The sequence below is a fragment of the Rhinolophus sinicus genome, linkage group LG01, assembly GCF_036562045.2.
Source record: "Rhinolophus sinicus isolate RSC01 linkage group LG01, ASM3656204v1, whole genome shotgun sequence".
In the NCBI taxonomy this organism is placed as follows: domain Eukaryota; kingdom Metazoa; phylum Chordata; class Mammalia; order Chiroptera; family Rhinolophidae; genus Rhinolophus; species Rhinolophus sinicus.
The window spans coordinates 111,743,001-111,763,281 of record NC_133751.1 but is presented as its reverse complement, the minus strand read 5'-3'; the positions used below and the strand labels follow the sequence as shown (position 1 = coordinate 111,763,281).

The 20,281-nt window shown below is 37.9% G+C and overlaps 1 protein-coding gene across 1 annotated transcript; it reads right to left on the bottom strand.

Moving 5' to 3' along the window:
* Positions 1 to 308: 308 nt before the first annotated feature.
* LOC109439996 (uncharacterized) lies at positions 309 to 20,228 on the bottom strand. The gene is given in 4 exon segments (XM_074334781.1): positions 309 to 1,393; positions 1,395 to 4,714; positions 19,549 to 19,644; positions 19,931 to 20,228. Coding segments are annotated over 4 exon segments (3,561 nt in total). The 5' UTR covers positions 19,965 to 20,228; the 3' UTR covers positions 309 to 1,282.
* Positions 20,229 to 20,281: the final 53 nt, after the last annotated feature.

Sequence of the window (20,281 nt, the reverse complement as noted above, 5' to 3'; positions counted from 1 at the left end):
CATGTAAGAATCAATCCACTACAAAAATGAACGCATGCATGTGCACACACACACACACACACACACACACACACAAAGAAACCTTGGCAAATCTCATAAATCGACAAGGACCCAGAAATTCGGCACCAGAACAATATTCAAAAATAGCAGGCTGTCCAAAGTCAAACAGCATCAAGCTGACAGAAGCCAACAGAAGCAGCATATGGACTGTCACTCAGAAAAGGAAACAGAACAGGTCCAGAGCAGTTTCAGCTACTGCCTCGTACTATAAGCAGTAATGAAAGCTCCATTACATACTCATACAGATGTACCACATAGCTCAGTCACATTTATTGGTGTTCTCCAGAGTTGACGTTATTCTTCCATCTTTAAAACTTCACATTCCAGTGTTTGTATATAGGTGAATATTCTCTTCTATATTGTCTATAAATTTAATATTACATATAAATCACAAGTCTCGGTACATCACTTCTCGGTGAAGAATTTATCAAGTTTGAAACATGCATTTACCCAGGAAAAAATCTCATGCAATTTCAGTACACATTCAAAAATTATCACAGTATAAGATTTTATTTCATGTTTAATGAAATTCAATTGATGGTAAAGGCTTTTATGGTTTTCCTTCAGATATCTGATTTTTAATGAAGTCGTCTGATTATTCAGGACATTTGACAGAAGTCCTCTTCTTCATGTGTAGTCTCTGATGTACAATGATAGGTTGAGTTCTGACAGGTCTTCTGAGATTTTATTATATTTACAGCATTTCATCGCACTCTAACAGAGTTGCCTAAACTATATGCATCTGACCAACAGACACAAATCTGTAACAGCTCTACACAGTACAAACTTAATTCTTGCTTAAACAAACAAAAAACTGGTGAAGATCTGTTAGTGGGCAATTCTCTTTCACCCAATTATTCAGGTTCTAGCTTCCTTAAACTTGGGTGCTATGCTGAATACACAGGATCCAAGTTTGCCATGGAAATTTCTCCCTTCAAGTATAACACAGACAGCAGAAACATAAAGTGAGATTTTAAGGACAGTTTTAAATCAATAGCATCATATTCCATGAACAGACCCACCTGGACTGGGAAATTTACACAAGCTATGTACCTAGCACAAAAAGAAATAGCTAAAGGAAAAAAAATTGCTAGTCTATGTGTCATAAGCTTCTTCAGTGTCTCAGTGTCAGGATTTCCTTTGGGATACTCGACATTCTCTGCTGTGCATTCTGTTGTGATGTACTTTAAGAGCTGTCTTAGCGACAAAAGTTTTCCCACATTCACTCAATCATATGGTTTCTCCCATGTGTAAATTCTCTGGTGTACGTTGAGGGTTGAATTATCAGCAAAAGTTTTCCTACATTCATGACATCCTTAAGGTTTCTGCCGTCTGTGTATTCTCTGATGTTGTTTGAGGCCTGAATCTTGGGCAAAAGTTTTCCCACATTCATTACATTCATAGGGTTTCTCCCCTGTGTGAATTCTCTGATGTATTCTAAGGTTTGCATTATGGGAAAAAGCTTTCCCACATTCATTACATTCATAGGGTTTCTCCCCTGTGTGAATCCTCTGATGTACACATAACTGTGTCTTTCGGGAGAAAGTTTTCCCACATTCTTTACATTCATAGGGTTTCTCACCTGTGTGAATTCTCTGATGTGCACACAGCTGTGTCCTACGGGAGAAACTTTTCCCACAGTCACTACATTCATAGGGTTTCTCCCCTGTGTGAAGTTTCTGATGTGCACTAAGGCTTGAACGGTGGGCAAAAGTTTTCCCACATTCACTACATTCATAGGGTTTCTCCCCTGTGTGACTTCTCTGATGTACACACAGGTTTCTCCTTTGGGAGAAAGATTTCCCACATTCCTTACATTCATAGGGTTTCTCCGTGTGAATTCTCTGGTGAATTCTCTGGTGTTCCCTGAGGTGTGAATAGCAAGCATAACTTTTCCCACATTCATGACATTTGTAAGGTTTCTCCCCTGTGTGATTTCTCTGATGCAATTTAAGGCTTGAACTATGGGCAAAAGTTTTCCCACATTCATTACATTCATAGGGTTTCTGCCCTGTGTGAATTCTCTGATGTACACGCAACTGTGTCCTTTGGGAGAAAGTTTTTCCACATTCTTTACATTCATAGGGTTTCTCCCCTCTGTGAATTTTCTGATGTGCACACAGGATTGCCTTTCGGGAGAAATTTTTCCCACATTCATTACATTCATAGGGTTTCTCACCCGTGTGAATTCTCCGGTGTTCACACAGGTATGTCCTTCGGGAGAAACATTTCCCACATTCACTACATTCATAGCGTTTCTCCCCTGTGTGAATTCTCTGATGTTCATACAGGATTCTCCTTTGGGAGAAAGATTTCCCACATTCATTACATTCATAGGGTTTCTCCCCTGTGTGAATTCTCTGGTGTATCCAGAGGGTTGAATAGTTAGCACAACTTTTCCCACATTCATTACATCTGTAAGGTTTCTCCCCTGTGTGAATTCTCTGATGTTCACACAGGTGTGTCCTTTGGGTAAAAGTTTTCCCACATTCATTACATGCATAAGGTTTCTCCCCTGTGTGAATTCTCTGGTGTACCCTATGGGTTGAAGAATCAGCAAAAGTTTTTCCACATTCATTACATCTGTAAGGTTTCTCCCCTGTGTGAATTCTCTGATGTACACACAGGTGTTCCTTTCGGAAGAAAGTTTTCCCACATTCCTTACATTCATAGGGTTTCACCCCTGTGTGAATTCTCTGATGGTATTTAAGGGCTGAATTTTGGGCAAAAGTTTTATCACATTCTTTACATTCATAGGGTTTCTCCCCTGTGTGAATCCTCTGATGTACTCTAAGGACTGAATTTTGGGGAAAAGTTTTACCACATTCTTTACATTCATAGGGTTTCTCCCCTGTGTGAATTCTCTGATGTAATTTAAGGGCTGAATTTTGGGCAAAAGTTTTATCACATTCTTTACATTCATAGGGTTTCTCCCCTGTGTGAATTCTCTGATGTACAGACAGGTTTGTCCTTCGGGAGAAAGTTTTCCCACATTCATTACATTCATAGGGTTTCTCCCCTGTGTGAATTCTCTGATGTAATTTAAGGGCTGAATTTTGGGCAAAAGTTTTATCACATTCTTTACATTCATAGGGTTTCTCCCCTGTGTGAATTCTCTGATGTACATACAGGTTTGTCCTTTGGGAGAAAGTTTTCCCACATTCATTACATTCATAGGATTTATCCCCAGTGTGAATCCTCTGATGTTTTCTAAGGACTGAATTTTGGGCAAAAGTTTTCCCACATTCATTACTTTCATTAGGTTCCTCTCCGGTGTGAATTCTCTGATGTTCTTTCAGCTGTTTCATCTTGGAGAATGACTTCCCACATTTTTTACTTTGATAGCGTTTCACCTCAGTGAGTGTTCTCTGGTGTACTAAAAGGACAGATTTCTTGAAAGATTTCCCAAATGCATTGTTGTTATCGTAAGGTTTTTTCCTTGTGTGAACTGTGAGATGTTCACTGAGGTTTGACGGCTGACAGGAAGTTTTCCTACATTCATTACATTCACAGAGATTGACTGCCATATGAGTAGTAGGACAATGAATAGTGTTTAAATTTAAACAAAAGGATTTCCTCCTTTCCTGACATTCATGCATTTTCTCCCCTGAGCGGGTCCTTTGATGCCGAATGTGTGCTTTCTTATAAAAGGATTTGTTGCATTCATTATTTTCAAATGACATCTCTCCCGTGTCACTCTCCTGATGTACACTGAGAAGTGAGTTTTCACATGAGTATTCCTCATATTTACCACAATGGTAGAATTTCTCTACTGTTTGAGTTCTCTGATGTATTGTAAAGTCAAATTCCTGGCAGAAGGTATTTGTACGTCCATTAGAAACACAGAACTTCTCTCCAGTTTGTATCTTCTGATGTACTAGATGGAATGAGCTCTGGCTCATATTTTCTTCACATTTACTCCATTCAAAATCACCCTGTCTTATGACAGTTTGCTGAGGTTGAGTGCAGAGTGAATTCTTGTTGAAGTTACTTCCAGTTTCATTACATTCATAGTTTATCATAGCCCTGCAATCTTTACTGAATTCCACAATGGTATTTTTGTCACAGGACCTCTCACATTCATTAATATCAAAGCATTCGTCTCTCGTGCCAGCTCTCTTTTGGTTAAACACAGTTGATTTATCACCGTTTTTCCTAAATTCATCACACTGACAGGACTCCTCTCCTGTTAGACAACTCTGTGTTGTAACACAGACAACAGTCTCATCATGTAAAACTTTTCCAAGTTCATTACATTCAAAAGGCTGCTCCAGACTTTGAAATTTCTGATGATATTCCTTATGACTGACTACGTTCACATTTTTATTATATTTGTACGACCGCTCTCCAGTATGAGTTGTCTCATGTTTAATATCAAGCTGCAACTTTTCACATACATTCATGTAATCAGTCTTCTTTCTTGAACAGTTTCTACCATTAACAATTAATTCGGAAACTTGTGGCAAATTCATTCTACGTGAGTCACATTTGCATGGCGTTTTTCCTGAAAATTCTGGTGTTATATCCAGATTAATTGGTTTTTCTATAACTTTCTGACCTTGTTTACTCAATGTTTTGTTGAATGCTACTTGCCACAGAGGTTTGTCTTGTTCTTCCTGGTTCCCTGCAATGTGGACATCAACTCTGTAATGTCCTAAAATGACAAAAATGGAAAACATCGTATGAATCTTACATTTCTTACCTAGAGGAGCTTATAGCCATGTTTTATCATGTATTGTATGGTTTCTGGTCATGCTTCCAAAATTAATAATTCATGCACACAGAGAGAAAAACAGGTACAGTCAGTATCCCTCTCTCTCTCCCCCTTCATCCATGTTGCTTAAAACAAACAAACACACAAACATAGGTGTGTGTTTAGTTCCACTCCTGGCCAAGATGGAGCGGCCCCATTCTACCCAGGTCCTTCCCCTTTCAAATGGAAATCCCTGGAAAAAATTAACAAACAAATAAAGATGCTACAAAATGGAAAGATGGTGAACTCTTGGACTTAAGAAATGACATCGAAGAGAATTCCAAGATTTTCTTTCTACTTCCCATATATCTTATATGGGGGTACTCAAGTGCTGGAGAAGCCTGTAATCCAAGCCAAGAAGAGGCAAACACAAAAGAGCTCCACGAAAATACTGTATCTTCTAGACAAAGATATCAGAAAAAGGTGATCTAACAGAACAGAAATACTTTTTCACAATACTCATCACACTCAAACCCCTTTCCCCACAACCACCCCAAAAAATACAAAAAAAAAAAAAGAAAGAAAGAAACTCTTCCCAGTGGTTCTACTACAGATATAAAGAATTTCTACCCACTTGCAAAATTTTCCTTGGGCCAAACCAAGACCTCATACGAAAGATTATGAAGAATCCTGAGAAATTTCCATTCATAAGATATTCTGGGAGTTGGTCATAGCAGCTACTGACAAAATTCCACCTGGAAACATATTCCTAAGTACTCTATGAAATCTGCATGGGAAGAACAAATCTGTTCATTTACGGCACTCGTGCACAACTCATAGGAGAACAAAAGAAGGAAAGAAAGAAGCCCAGAAAAAAGAAAACAGGCAGGAAGACACGGTAGGCCCCACACTACAGTTAGAAGAGATAAAGCAGCACTTGTGAAAACCATACCTTCAAAAGCCAAAGACACAATATATTAAAAAATGAGCTGAATTCAAATTATATTAAAATGTACATACATTGTTCATCAGGACAGACCACATTCTGGGCTGTTAAGAAAACATTTTACAATTATAAACAACAAAAATCATATAGTGTAACCTCAAGCCATAGAGAAAGTATACTAAAAATCAGCAACACCAAGTTATCTGGAAAAATGCAAGATAATTCTATATTTATACAATTCCACTTAAACCATTAGTCAAAGGGGACGTCTCACAGAAGAACCTTAAGATATTTTGAGGGGCATTACCTCAAAGAAATGGCAGCGTGAGGAGTGCTTCCTGAAATCTCCCCCGGAAGATACAACAAATTGAACAGCAATAATTCAACAAAAGATTCCCTGTGCAGCACACAGGCACATCTGAGAGATCCACAAATCAAATCACCTGAAGGAGGGCAAATGTGTGAGCAGGGGAGAAGGGAAGGAGGAAGTGCTACTAGGATGTGGGTCGCAGGTCACACAATGCAGACCAGAGCTTGCTGCGGGTTTCAGGAGAGAAAAGAATTTGGCCTGCAAGTGCACCCACTATGGCCCACAGTCCTGATTAAGGGAGCAGCATATAACACAGCTGAACCCAGCACTTGCAGCAGAGACCTCAGAACAAAGACTGACTACTCATACAGAAGGGTGAGAAAGGTGGTTTAAGCCCTCAGTACCAGGCAGAAAACAGAAAACAAAGACCCAGAGCCTGGCTTCCTCCTGCCAACCCTCCCAGAGCTTGCCATTCCCCCACCCTCCCAGTATTAGAAGCTCCAGAAGAAACAGTAGAAGTCTCAGATTAAAGAACAGAATATCTACAATCCTGAGAACTGCAGCACCGCAGGTACAGGCTCACAGCACAACTAATCCTGGTGAAAGGGAAGGAACTCTAGGGGCAAGATAATTGTGGGCTGGTAGTCACCATTGTTCAAAGCCACAAAGGAACTAGCCACCTCTCACAGCCCACCCCACCTCCACCTTTCTAGGAGGATTACAGGTGGGGCAACCAGAGCCACAGAGACACACAGGCTCTGCATCGGGCTGCAGGGGGAGCACTCGGACTCCAGAAGCTCAGCATGCTATTATCTTTCACATTCCGCCATGGAGGCAGTGCCCTGAGATCCAGGCGACCCACTCACAGAAAAGCGCACCTTCCAGGGAACCCCCCATCATGTGAGAAGCGAGAACAGTGCAAGAGAAAATATAATGCCACAGCATGAGAGAAAATAAGAGGCTGCAATCAGAGAGAAAATAAAACATTCTGCCAACACCTACTGGAGGCAAAAGAAAGACCTCCTTATATCAACTGCAGATGCCCAGGAAGTGTAATAATAATTCATTAATTGCCATGAACAACCAAGGTACCAAGGCAGCTCAGAAAGACAATGAAGTCTCCAGAAAGTGAACTCAAAGACAGGGAAATATGTGACTTAAATAACAGTGAATTCAAGATTGCAGTTCTGAAAAAACGAGATGCAGGAGAACACAGACAGGCTAATGAACTCAGAAACACAATCAAAGAACAAAATGAACTTCATCACAAAAGACTGAAAATTTATAAAAGAACCAAACAGAAATTCTGGAGATGAAAAACTGAAGAAAAGAAATGAAGAATGAAATAGCCAGCTTAGGTAATAAGAGCTCACCAGATGGAGGAAAAAAATTAGTGACACCGAAAATAGAAATCTGTAAATGACACAGATGGAAGAAGACAGAGACTTGAATTTAAAAATAATGAAAGACCTCTACAAGAACGTTCTGACTCTATCAGAAAGAGCAGCAGAAGAATAATGGGCATACCAGAAGGAGAAGAAAGGGAGAAGGGAACAGAGAGTATATTCAAACAAACAGTTGACATGAACTTCCCAAACTTGTGGAAAGATCTGGATCCTTGAATGCAAGAAACAAATAGAACACCTAATTACCTCAACCCAAACAGGCCTTCTCCAAGGTTCATTGTGTTGAAGTTGTCAAAAATTGATGGCAAAGAAAGAATTCTCAAGGCAGCCAGGGAAAAGAGGACAGTAACCTACACAAGAAAGCCCGTGAGAGTTTCTCAGCAGAAACTCTACAGGCCAGGAGGGAGTGGAATCAAATATTCAAACTATTGAAAGAAAGAAATTATGACCCAAGAATAATATATCCAGCAAAGACATCCTTTAGATATAAAGGAGGAATAAAGACATTTTGTGACATACAGAAGCTGTGGAAATTTCCAATACACGACCTACATTACAGGAAATACTGAAAGAGACAATTTGTCCTGAAACGAACAAACAAAAAAAGAATACCAAACAATGAGTTGTATTATGAACAGACAGACAGAAGTAGGAAATGGTAACCACTGCACAAAACAGGGCACTATACACTTAGATATAACATAAATGGTAAAAAAGAAACATATATTAAAAAGGCAATAAGAATAAAAGACAACTTGCTACTGCAACTCAGAAATCAACTAACAGTATTAAGTAGGGATAACTTGCAACAACAAAAACATAAAAGGGGACAGTGTAAAGCTCTGAACCTACAAAGGGGAATGGAGATAAGACACATGATGCAGAAAAAAGACTACTGTAAGTATGAAACTTGCTAATACGTAAATTTAATAGTAAACACTCAAAAAAATAAAAATCCAGAACTGAAATATGTAACATAAAAAAAGAGGGAAAAAGCATAGAATATCACCACACTGAAATACCAAGACAGTAACGAAAAGGCAACGAAACCATGGAGAGACACAGTCTTACCAGAAAATCAAAGACAGAATGATAGGAAATCCTCATATATCAATCATCACCCTACACGTAAATGGAATGAACTCACCAAGAAATAAGCAGAGTAGCAGACTGGATCAAAAAACAAAACCTATCCATATGTTGCCTCCAAGAGACACATCTCAGCTACAAGGACAAATACAGACTCAAAGTGAAAGGGTGGAAATTGACAGTCCAAGCAAATGGTAACCAGACAAAAGCATGTGCACCCATACTGATATCAGATGAAACAGACTTCAGGGTGAAAAGGTAACAAGAGACAAAGATGGACATTTCATAATGATAAAGGGGACAATACAACAAGAAGACATAACAGTCATCAATCTTTATGCCCCCAATGAGGGAGCACTAAAATATACAAGGCAACTATTAACAGAACTGAAGAGAGAAATTGACCAAAACACAATTATACTAGGGGACCTAAATACATCCTTGACAGCTATGGATAAATCAATAAAATAGAAAATAAAGAAATATCAGCCCTAAACAACACACTAGATGAAATGGACATAATTAACATGTATAGAGCACTTCATCCTAGAACACCAGACTGTCTAGTGTACCTAGAACATCTAGTGTACGCAGAACATTCTCAAGGATAGACCATCTATTGGGACATAAAACCAGCCTCAGCACATTTAAGAACACTGAAATCATACTGAGAATATTCTCTGATCACAAGGTTTTGAAATTGGACATCAACTGCAAAAAGATAGCAGGAGAAACCCCAAACGTATGGAGATTAAACAACATGCTTTTAGAGAACAACTGGGTCAAAGAAGAAATAAGAGGAGAGATCAAAAGATACATAGTAACAAATGAGAATGAAAACACATCCTATCAAATTTATTGGGATGCAGCTTTTCCTGGAGGGACACACCTTAGTGAAGTTGAGGAAAGAGTTTTAAGAAGAGTCCATCAGAGAATGGTTACGGCCACAGCGGCCTCTTTGGAATAAGACTTACTTGTAGCATTCTTATTCTTTTGGTGTCAGATTTTATTAGTGTAGTATTGGGGCAGGGGAGGGGGACATCAGGAGAAAAGGACAGCCCCTGACCCTGTGGAGTTGGTATTACATAAGCAGTCCTAGTAGTGCCATGCTTTGGAAAAGCCATCAGATGTTTCTGTGTAAACTAGAGTAAAAGGATGTGGAAATTCCCCTTGAGAAGGAGACCAGCTGACGCCGTAACAGACCAGCTGAATTGCATTCCCTTGAAATGCAACCAAGTTGGGTTTCTAAACGAGGTTCAGAAATTACTGATAATGGCCTCATGTTCAGACCTGGCTTTTTTTGTTGTTGTTGTTACGTAGTAGTAGCGTTAGTCAATAATCATGCCTCTCCTCCGCACAAACTCACTTAACCTAAGGCATGGAGACTGTAATTTGGGAGATGAAGACTCCAGCTTAAGGCAACCGTGGATACATATGAGTCGAGCTTTTGTTCTATCTGCCGAGGTGATCATAGCCTTTGGGCAGAGCGAGTCGGGATGTCTGTGAGGTTGTTGGTTGGGACCAACAGAGGCACGATTCCTTGTGTGCTGCTGCCCGGGGAGGCTTGCCCGCCCTAAGGCACGCCGCCGGCTGCAGGGAGATCCATGCTGTGGTGGGCCCACAGCAAAACAGAAAGAGACATGGCTTCTGGAAGGTCCCGGGGGACCTCAGGGTGGCCAGAAGGGTTATTTTACTTAAAGTTCCCAAAGAAGCCTATCTCAGGGTACTCCAGTCACAACGTTCGTAGAGTAGATGGGGGAAACTGACAAGCTCTCACCTCATTCTGGAGGCAGGTCCCATGGGTGTCTCGTGTTTTTAAGTTTGAAAATCAACTGAAGCCTGTTTATGCGACTCAGGGGGACCTGCACCAGGGACCGCTGACTTTGCTCCGAAGCTGAGCAGGGAACACCCAGCTAACGTGGAGCTTTACTGCTTAAACTCCCAATGTGTCTGTCAGGAAGCGGCCTCTATGTGCTGGGTCCTACGGAGCTAGTGCATCCGAGGGTCCTGGCAGAGGGCCATGGGTACGCCGGCTTTGGACCAAATCTTACCAGGTGCTGCCAGAAGGAGAGAAGGAGGGAGGCCAAGAGTCTGAAAGGCAAAGGAGTGGGCTGCTCAGGTTTGCACCCCCATCTTCCCACTAGAATTTTTGTAATAGAAGGCAAAAAATGCCCAGAGAGCCTGCACTTTCATTTAAGAACAAAACTCTAGCAAAGACTTGGAAATACTTCAGTAATGTGCATTGTTACTTCAAAACATTTTGACCGATGCTGGGTGAGTTTGTTAAAATGGCATAAATTAAATTCAGCTGTATATTTCCCATTACTCAATAGGCTTATTTAAGTAGTTAAAAACAATCCTTTAGTAGCTCAAATGCTGACTTATTGAGCAATAAGTGGCAATTTACAACTTAAAGAAATGAGCTCTAATTGCTGCAAGTTTATGAAAGAGCTGCTAACTCCATTAATATGAAGCATTTTCTTTCAAATTGTCATCTGAACAAACACTGGGCTTCTTAAATCCGGCTGTAATTAGCTTTTAAGTATCCTATTAAACCTCTTCACCTTTCAGGCCATCAATTCAAAAAGCCCCCTTTTAAAAATATATATGTGAGTTGCTTTTTAAATTGAGGTTATTAAAGTAATCAAGTGTCTTTTCCCTCCACCCCCAAAACAAGTTGGGGATGCAGCGAAAGCAGCAATAAGAAGGAAATTCATATCACTACAGGCCTACCTCAAGAAAGAAGAAAAATCCCAGATACACAACCTCATGTTACACCTGAAAGAACTAGAAAAAGAAGAACAAATGAAACCCAAAGTCAGAAGGAAATATTAAAAATCAGAGCAGAACTAAATGAAATAGAGAAAAGACAAAAAAATTTAATGATTTTTTGAAAAGATAAATAAAATTCATCAAAAATGATTCTTTGAAAAGATTAATAAAATTGACAAACCCTTGGTTACACTCACTAAGATAAATAGAGAAAAGACACAAAGAAAATCAGAAATGAAAGAGGAGAAGTTACCATGGATGTAACAGAAATACAAAGGATCATCCAAGAATACTATGAAGGACTATATGCCGTCAAATTCAAAATTAATAGAAGAAATAGACAAGTTCTTAGAAACACGTAGCCTCCTTAGACTGAATCAGGAAGAATTGTAAAATCTAAGTAGACTGATCAACAGTAAGGAAATTGAATCAGTTATCTAAAACCTTCCCAAAAGTAAAAGTCCAGGAACAGACGGCTTCACTAGTGAATTCCACCAAACATTCAGAGGATTTACACCTGTCCTCAAACTCTTCCCCAAAAATGAAGATGAGGCAATACCTCCTAATTCATTTTGAGGCAAACATTACCCTGATACCAAAACCCAGTAAAGATAAAACTAGAAATGTAAATTACATATCAATCGATATCTCTGACGACTACAGATGCAAAAATACTAAACAAAACTCTAGCAAATCGAATACAACAATGCATTAAAAACAATATACATCATGATCAAGTGGGTGGGGAGCACAAGGATGGTTCAACATACAGAAATTGATCAATGTAATACACCACAAAAACAAAATAAAAGATAAAAATCATATGATTAAATCCATAGATGCAGAAAAATCATTTGACGAGAGACAACATCAATTTACATTTGAAACAATAAAATTGGTATAGAGGAAAAATATCTTAACATAATACAGGCCATATACGACAAACCCTCGGCTGATATCATAATTTATGGTATACAACTGAGGCCCTTCACTCTACATTCAGGAACAGACAGGGTTGTCACATATCACCACTGTTATTCAACATAGTATTGGAAATCTCAGCCAGAGCAATCAGGCAAGAGAAAGAAATAAAAGGCATCCAAATTGGGAATGAAGAAGTTTAACTGTCAATTTTTTCAGATGACATGATGCTTTATGTGAAAAACCATAAAGACTCCTGGAAAATCTATTAGAACAACAAATGAATACAATAAACTTGCTGGCTATAAAATCAACATGCAAAAATCCATTGCATTCTTATATATTAAGAGTGAAATCTCAGAAAAAGAAATTTAAAGAAAAACAAAAACAAAAACAATTCCCTTTGCAATTGCAACAAAAAGAATAATACACCACAGAATAAGAATAATACACCACAGAATAAACTTAACAAATGACGTAAAGGATCTACACACTGAAAATTATAAGACATGTTTAAAGAAACTGAAGAAGATGGAAAGAAATGGAAAGACATTCCGTGTTCATGGATTGCAAGAATCAACATAGTTAAACTGGCCTTATTCCCCAAAGCAATATGTAGATTTAATGGAATCCCCATCAAAATCCCAATGGCGTTTTTTAAACAAATAGAACAAAAAAATCATCAGATTTGTATGGAATCACAAAAGACCCTCAACAGCCAAAACAATCCGAAGAAAAAATAATGCTGAAGGTATCATACTCCCTGACTTCACCTTGTACTACAGGGCAACAATAATCAAAACAGCATGGTATTGGCAGAAAAATGGACACACAGACCAATGGAATAGAATTGAGAACCCAGAAATAAGCCCACATAAACATGGACAGATAACTTTTGACAAAGGAGCCAAAAACTTACAATGGAGAAAAGACAGCGTCTTTAATAAATGGTGTTGGGAAAACTGCGAAGCCACATGCAAAAGAATGAAACTGGACTGCTATCTGTCACCGTGTACCAAAATTACCTCAAAATGGATCAAAGATCTAAACATCAGACCTGAAACAATAAACTGCACAGAAAAGAGCACAGGTACTAAACTTATGGACCTTGGGTTCAAAAAGGATTTTATGAATTTACCTCAAAAGCAAGGGAAGCAGAGATTATTATGCTATGCGAAATAAGTCAGACAGAAAAAGTCAGGAATCATATGACTTCACATGTATGTGGGCTATAAATCTGAAGGCAACAAGGGAACACGACAAACAAATAAAGAAACAAAAACTCAGATACACAGAATAGTTTAGTGGTAGGAAGATGGGGGAGAAAGAAGAGGGTAAAGTGGGTCAAATATATGGTGTTGGAAGGAGAACTGACTCTGGGTGGTAAACACACATTGTGATACATACACACATACACACACACACATATATATATGTATATACGTATATATATATATGTAGTATATATATGTATTACAGAATTGTACACTTGAAACATATGTAATTTTACTAACCATTGTCACCCCAATGAATTTTAATTAAAAAAAGATATTTTGAAGTAAATGAAAATAAAAACCGTTCAAAACATAGAAATCTGCAGCATGCAGCTGAAATATCACTCCAAGATAAATTTATAGCTCAGATATTTCCCATTAGAAATAAAAGACCTCTGACTAGTTCCATAAGCTTCTACTTTAAGAAAATATACAGAGAGGGTAAATCTAAAATAAAAGGAAGGAAATAATAAGGATTAGAGAATGAAATTGAAAACAGAGAAAAATTGAGCAAACCAAAGCTTACTCCTTTGAATAGATTTATTTTTAAATGATAAAAACCAACGCAGAAAAAAATGAGAAAACATATGATCAATATCAGAAATAAAAGCAAGACGGGATATAACTGCTGACACAACTGACATTAAAGAGATAATAAAGAATATTAAGAGAAACTCTTATGCCCATAAATTTGACTATTTACATGAAATGGACACATTTCCTAAAAACAAAAACCTACCAAAATATCTCAGGCAGAAAGAAACAACCCAAAGAGATCTATTAAAGAAATTGAATATGTGCTCAAAATTATGTAGTTCAAAAAGCAGCTCCAGGACTACATGGTGTCAACTAGTGAATTCTACCAAATATTTAAATCAGAAATAATGCCACTTTTACTTAATTTCTTTGAGAACATTCAAGATGTGGGAATGTTTCCTAAATCATTTTATAAGCTCTAAATTACCCTCATAGCAAAACCAAATAAACACAATTCAAGAAAAAAAGAAAAAGAAAACCCTACAGACCAATGCAATATCCTTCATGATATAAACGTAAAAATACTGAAAAACAGTAGCCTAAAGAACACAACAATATATAAAAATAAAGAAATCAGTATGAAGTGGGATTTAGCCCAAGAATACAAACTGTTGCAATATTCAAAAGTTAATCCATGTAATCCATCATATAAATAACTGAAAGAATGAAAACCATACAATTATATACATTAACAAAAATATAGCACTAAATTCAAAATCCATTCATTGACCTAATAAAAGGAATCTACAAAAAGCCTATTGCTAACATCATACTTAAGAGTGAGACTGACTGCCTCCACCCTAAGACTGGGAAAAAAGACAAGGATGTTCACTCTCAGCATTTCTAGTTAAGAGGGAAATGGAAGTTCTACAAATGCAACATGACAAGAACAAAAATAAAAGATACAAAGTAAGTCTACACAGAAAAATCACAAAAGATCTTTAAAAAAAGCTCCTTGAACTGATAAGTGTTTTCAGCAAAAGCAAAATACAAAGCCAACATACAGAAGCCAACACAATACAAATATGATCCACTGCAATCTGAAATCGAATAAACACAATTTACCATACATACAACATGTGCGCACATGAATACACACACACACACACATACACACACACACACACACACGGTATCTCTATGCTGAAAACTACTGATGAAAATAAATCATAAAGAAATCAAGGAAATCCTAAATAAATGGAGAGGTATATGTTATTTATGGATTGGAAGGCTAAGATGTCAATTCTCTTTAATTTGATCTATAGATTCAATGCAATCCCAAATGAAAGGCCAGCATGCTTTTTTTGTAAATATCAAGAAGCTCATTTTAAGATTGTACAGATGAAAGTTGGTGGACTCACATTACCTTTTCAAGAATTAATAAGCTACTGTAATGTAGGTAATGTGCTCTTGGCATAAGGATATGTAGATGAATAAAAAAGAATAGAGATTCCATAGAAATGTACAATCTAAGACACAGAATTATATAAAATATATACATAGGCAGAAATATACAAACATTCCCATCTGTTTTCTAAGATCTTGCAAATGCTGTTCAATGAAAAAATGATAATCTTTTCAACACATGAGGGTACAATAACTGGATTCCCTCCTCAAAAATTTAAACTAGACATATACCTCACATTTTCTATAAAACTGAATACCAAATAGATCACAAAGGATAAAATGTGAAATTTAAAAATTTCTGGGCAAAATGTAGGAATAATCTGTATTCCTTTGAGTTCCATTGTTTCTAGACGGAACAACAAAACCATGGTCCTTAGAGAAAATTGAAGAATTGAGCTTTATGAAAATTGATGTTCAGTTTTAGCCAGCTTCCTCATACCACCCCAACAGAAGTGGGGTGCAGCTTCACTACTGCCAAGTCGGGAGACAAGTCCAGGTTCCCCACTAAACGTCTGTTGACACCCAGGAGTTGGAGAAGATGCCACTTGAACACAGGGCAGGGGTGAGAGAGATCAGGCCCCCACAGGCCTCCTATTGGCACCCAGTGTTTCATCAGGTGCCAAAGTCCCTTGCTCATCTTCACTCTTCTTTCCATCTTTCAGAATCTTCCCATATATATTAGGTGGGTACAAAAGTAACTGCAAAAACTGCAATTACTTTTGCAACAACGTAATATATACACACAAACATGTATAGATGTACTATGAGTACAACATGATTAACTGAATTTAGTGGGTTAAGTAGGAAGGAATATATTTACTCCATCTTTTCCCTGGTTAAGCCTCTTTTATATCCTATTAATTCCTTCCCTAAGCACAGTTATGAGCATGGTTTCTTTATCATCATATAGACTATTTCCAGTTTTGCTTTGAAAATCCGGTCATTAAGCCACCTGAATCCAATATTTTAGTTCTCATCCATAAGGTTACCTCACAATTCTTTCTCCACTGCTCTGTGGGGCTAGTGCCATGTGTTGAAGACCAATTGTCTATGAAACACGTTTTTTCCTCAGCTTTCTTTTCTGTTTAGCTAATTTATTACACTATTCCACCACGAGCTGCACACTACTTAACTACTCAGAGCTTTACATAAATCCTTGATATCTGCCAGAGTAAGTTCACTCTATTTTATGATGGGATTTAGTTTGACATTACGTTAAATCTTCACAAATACATACCCAGTTGAGTTTTTTATATAAAAAGGGCTTCTTTTGTTAAGGTTACCTAAGTTTCACCCATTTTATTCTTTTTTATTCTAAGAACACTCTACAATTTCTATGTTTTCCAGTTTATTATTAATTTCACTTTTATATTCTTCTTTTATTTAGTATACTTTTGTTATTGTTCTCACTTAATCTATTAATATAAATATGACACTACAAATTTATCTCTATTCACTTATTTAGCTATATCTTAAGGTTTCTAATACACATTTATTTTTATTTTATAAATGCCATGCAATTTTGGAATTGATTTCCTTTGCTATACATTGTTTAAGAGATAATTCTTTACATTTCCATATTGAAAGTTTTCCGTTTCTTCATTTTATCATTAGTTACTAGATTTATCAAACTAAGTTGAGAGAATATCTGTGGTGATTCTAATTTGCTGGGGTTGGTTACTGTTTTCTTTTTAGACTAAAAATATATTCATACAATCTTATTATTCCGTGGGAATTTGAATGGCTTGTGCTTTGATTTCAGCATACACATACACAATACATTTCACTTTAATACAAATAGCATTCATAGCCTCTATAGACATACATGTTTAATATCCACAGTATTTCTTCCTTTATCAGATGAGGTACAGCAGGACCTCAAGTAACTTCCTTTCATTAAACATCGTTTCGTGACAACACTGATGACAACAAAAAAACTGATTCCCAGCCAGGGCCAGTGTCGGCGCTGAGTGGCCCCTTCTCCCCATGTCTGTGTGGGGTTTCTCTGGGTACTCTGGCTTCCTCTCACATCCCAAGATGTGTATCTTATGTGAAGTGGCGTGTTTACGCTACCCCCAGTCTGACTGAGAGTGGTGTGTGTGATGCTCCCTACGATGGAATGGCGTCCTGTCCACGGTGGGTTCCAACCTTCAGCCCCCAGCTGCCGGGATAGGATCCGGCCACCTTTCCAAGCAGGTTGGAAAATAATCATTAATCTTTCTTAAATCTATGTATAGCTCTCACTTACATGAATGTTTAATGTTAGAAGTGCTTTGGATCTTTATGTAGAAGTTTGCTGATGTGTTTGATCTAGGAATTTAACCATTGTTTATATCCATTAGCCTATGATACAGGTGGTTTCACTATAGGTCATTTCACTTAAATTCAGTTTTCAAGAATGTATCGACATCCTTAATGGAAGACTTACTATCTATTAGAATCTCCTAGTTAAGTGAATTCTAAGTTCTTAGAAATCCATTACATTGTGTTTTATGATCACTGATATCACATAGTTCGGTGCAGTCTTTCAAATGTTTACAGGCTCCCGTTAACCTGTGCTATTGCACTAGAGGGCCCTCTTTAAGTTAATGAATATATTGCCGAAATTCAAACCTGAGCGATAACAGAACAGTAAACCCTAAGTTGTTTTATTTTTAGTGACTTAATAACTCTACCACTCTTTTATTACAATCTTTCTAAGATACTTGTTTGGGGATATCCTTTTTAGCCAATAAGCATGAACCAATCATTTCTGTTTAGTGACTGTGAAATATGCTTCATCTAACTTATGTCAGTCTTTCTTACCCTGTTTAACACTGGCTGCACAACAAAGTTTCAGTAAGAACACTTATTTAAGATGATTTTACTTTTTGTTTGAGGAATTACATTGAAAACAAAACTTCTGAAATTCCTCGAATTGTTTTAGTAGCTGAGACAAAGGCCAATAAGCACAAGAAAAGATGTGTAACATCATTAGTGATCAGGAAAATTGTTATGGACTAAACTGTGTCTTCCCCAAACTCTTATTTTGAAGCCCTAGCCCCCAATGGAACTGTATTTGGAGATGAGACATTTAGGGAGGTAATGAAGGCTATGTGAGGTAATACAAATGGGTCCCCAATTCTATAGAACCGGAGTCCTTATAAAAATAGGAAGAGTCACCAGAGCTCTTTCTCTGTCCATGCGTGCACAGGGGAAAGGCCATCTGAGGACATGGTGAGACAGGACGAGAGACCTCACCAGAGATCAATCATGCTGGTCCCCTGATCTTGGACTTTCAGCCTCCAGAGCTGTGAGAAATAAATTTCTGTTATTTAAGCCACCCAGGCTATGGTATTGTGTTATGCCAGCCCAGCTGACTAACACAGAAATGCAAATCAACACCTCAGTGATACAGCCTCTCACATCCACTACTACGGCTAAAATCGAAATGTAAGATAATAAGTGCTGCCGAAGATGTGGAGGAATCGGAACCCTCACAGGCTGTCGTAGGAACGTAAAATGGTGCAGGTGAGGAAAACAGTCTGGCAATTCCACAGTTAACACAGAACCCAGCAATTCCAGTCCTAGCGAGGAACTCAAGGGAAACAAAAGCATATGGCCACGCAAAAAGTATGTAAATGAATCATATCAGCTTTACTCAATAATAGCCAAAAGGTGGAATCCCAAGTGTCCAATGACTGATGAATAAACAAACAAATGTGGTATATCCACATAATTAAATATTATTTTGTAATTAAAGAATGAAGTACTAATACACCTAACAATATGAACCTTGTGATGGAAACTGAAAGAATCCAATCACAAAAGAACATATAATGTGTAATTCCATTTGTATGAAATGTCCAGAATAGCCAAATCTATAGACACAGAAAGATCGATGGTTGCTAGGGCTGGAGGGGACAGGACATAGGGAGGTGACAGCTAACGGTGAAGAAAACTGACTGTAGTGATGTTTACATATATCTATCAATATATTAAAAGCCAGTGAACTGTACACCTTAAATGCATGAATTGTGTGATATGTGACTTACATCTTAATAAAGCTGTTTCAAAAGAAAAACAAATGTCTGAAGTGCTTCCCTCTAAGGTCTAACTACCCCTGGAGATTCCTTCTGTCCGCGCTCACTCACCTGGGTACCTCTGGTTTAGGAATTCTTCCTCTAAGGACCACAGCTCTTCCCCTTGCTCCAACTTGAAGATCACCTGGGGTTTGGTAATGCAATACCCTGTGAACGCAACAATTGAGGAGATATGTAGACCCGATCCATGGGCTTTCTAGTTTCTGACTGTGGAGAAAGATGCAGCAGCAACAGCAAAATGAAAGCACCATTTGCTGCTTTCAATGGGAAAGTAATGACACAAGCGTTGCTTGTTTCTCTAAAGGTTTTAGTTACCTAGGCCATGTAATCAAAAGCTTGAATAACACTAATCTCTATAGAAGGTTCATGTGCTTTGATAAGTTAAAAAAAGGAATTGTATTGCAGAGGGAGTCAGATGGTAAGGTCTGCTCACCTACGGAGACCAGGTGGCTGTAGTTCTCCAGCATCACATCTCTGTAGAGGGCCCTCTGAGCGGGGCCCAGGTACGGCCACTCCTCCTGGGTGAACTCCACAGTTACGTCTTCGAATGACAGGGATCCCTGTGGTAACACATTTTGTTCAAAAGGTCAGAATTAATTAACTGACACAGCACATACCTATGAGAACTAGTATTCTGCTGTTTACGCTAAAGGCTCTAAAAAAAATATGTATAAAGAATGTTGATTTTTTAATCTAATTTGTCTTTAACTTTGGAGTTACTCAATTAGTTGAAAAGCTTTTTAATGTAACATACTTAACATATACATTTATGAATTATAGATTT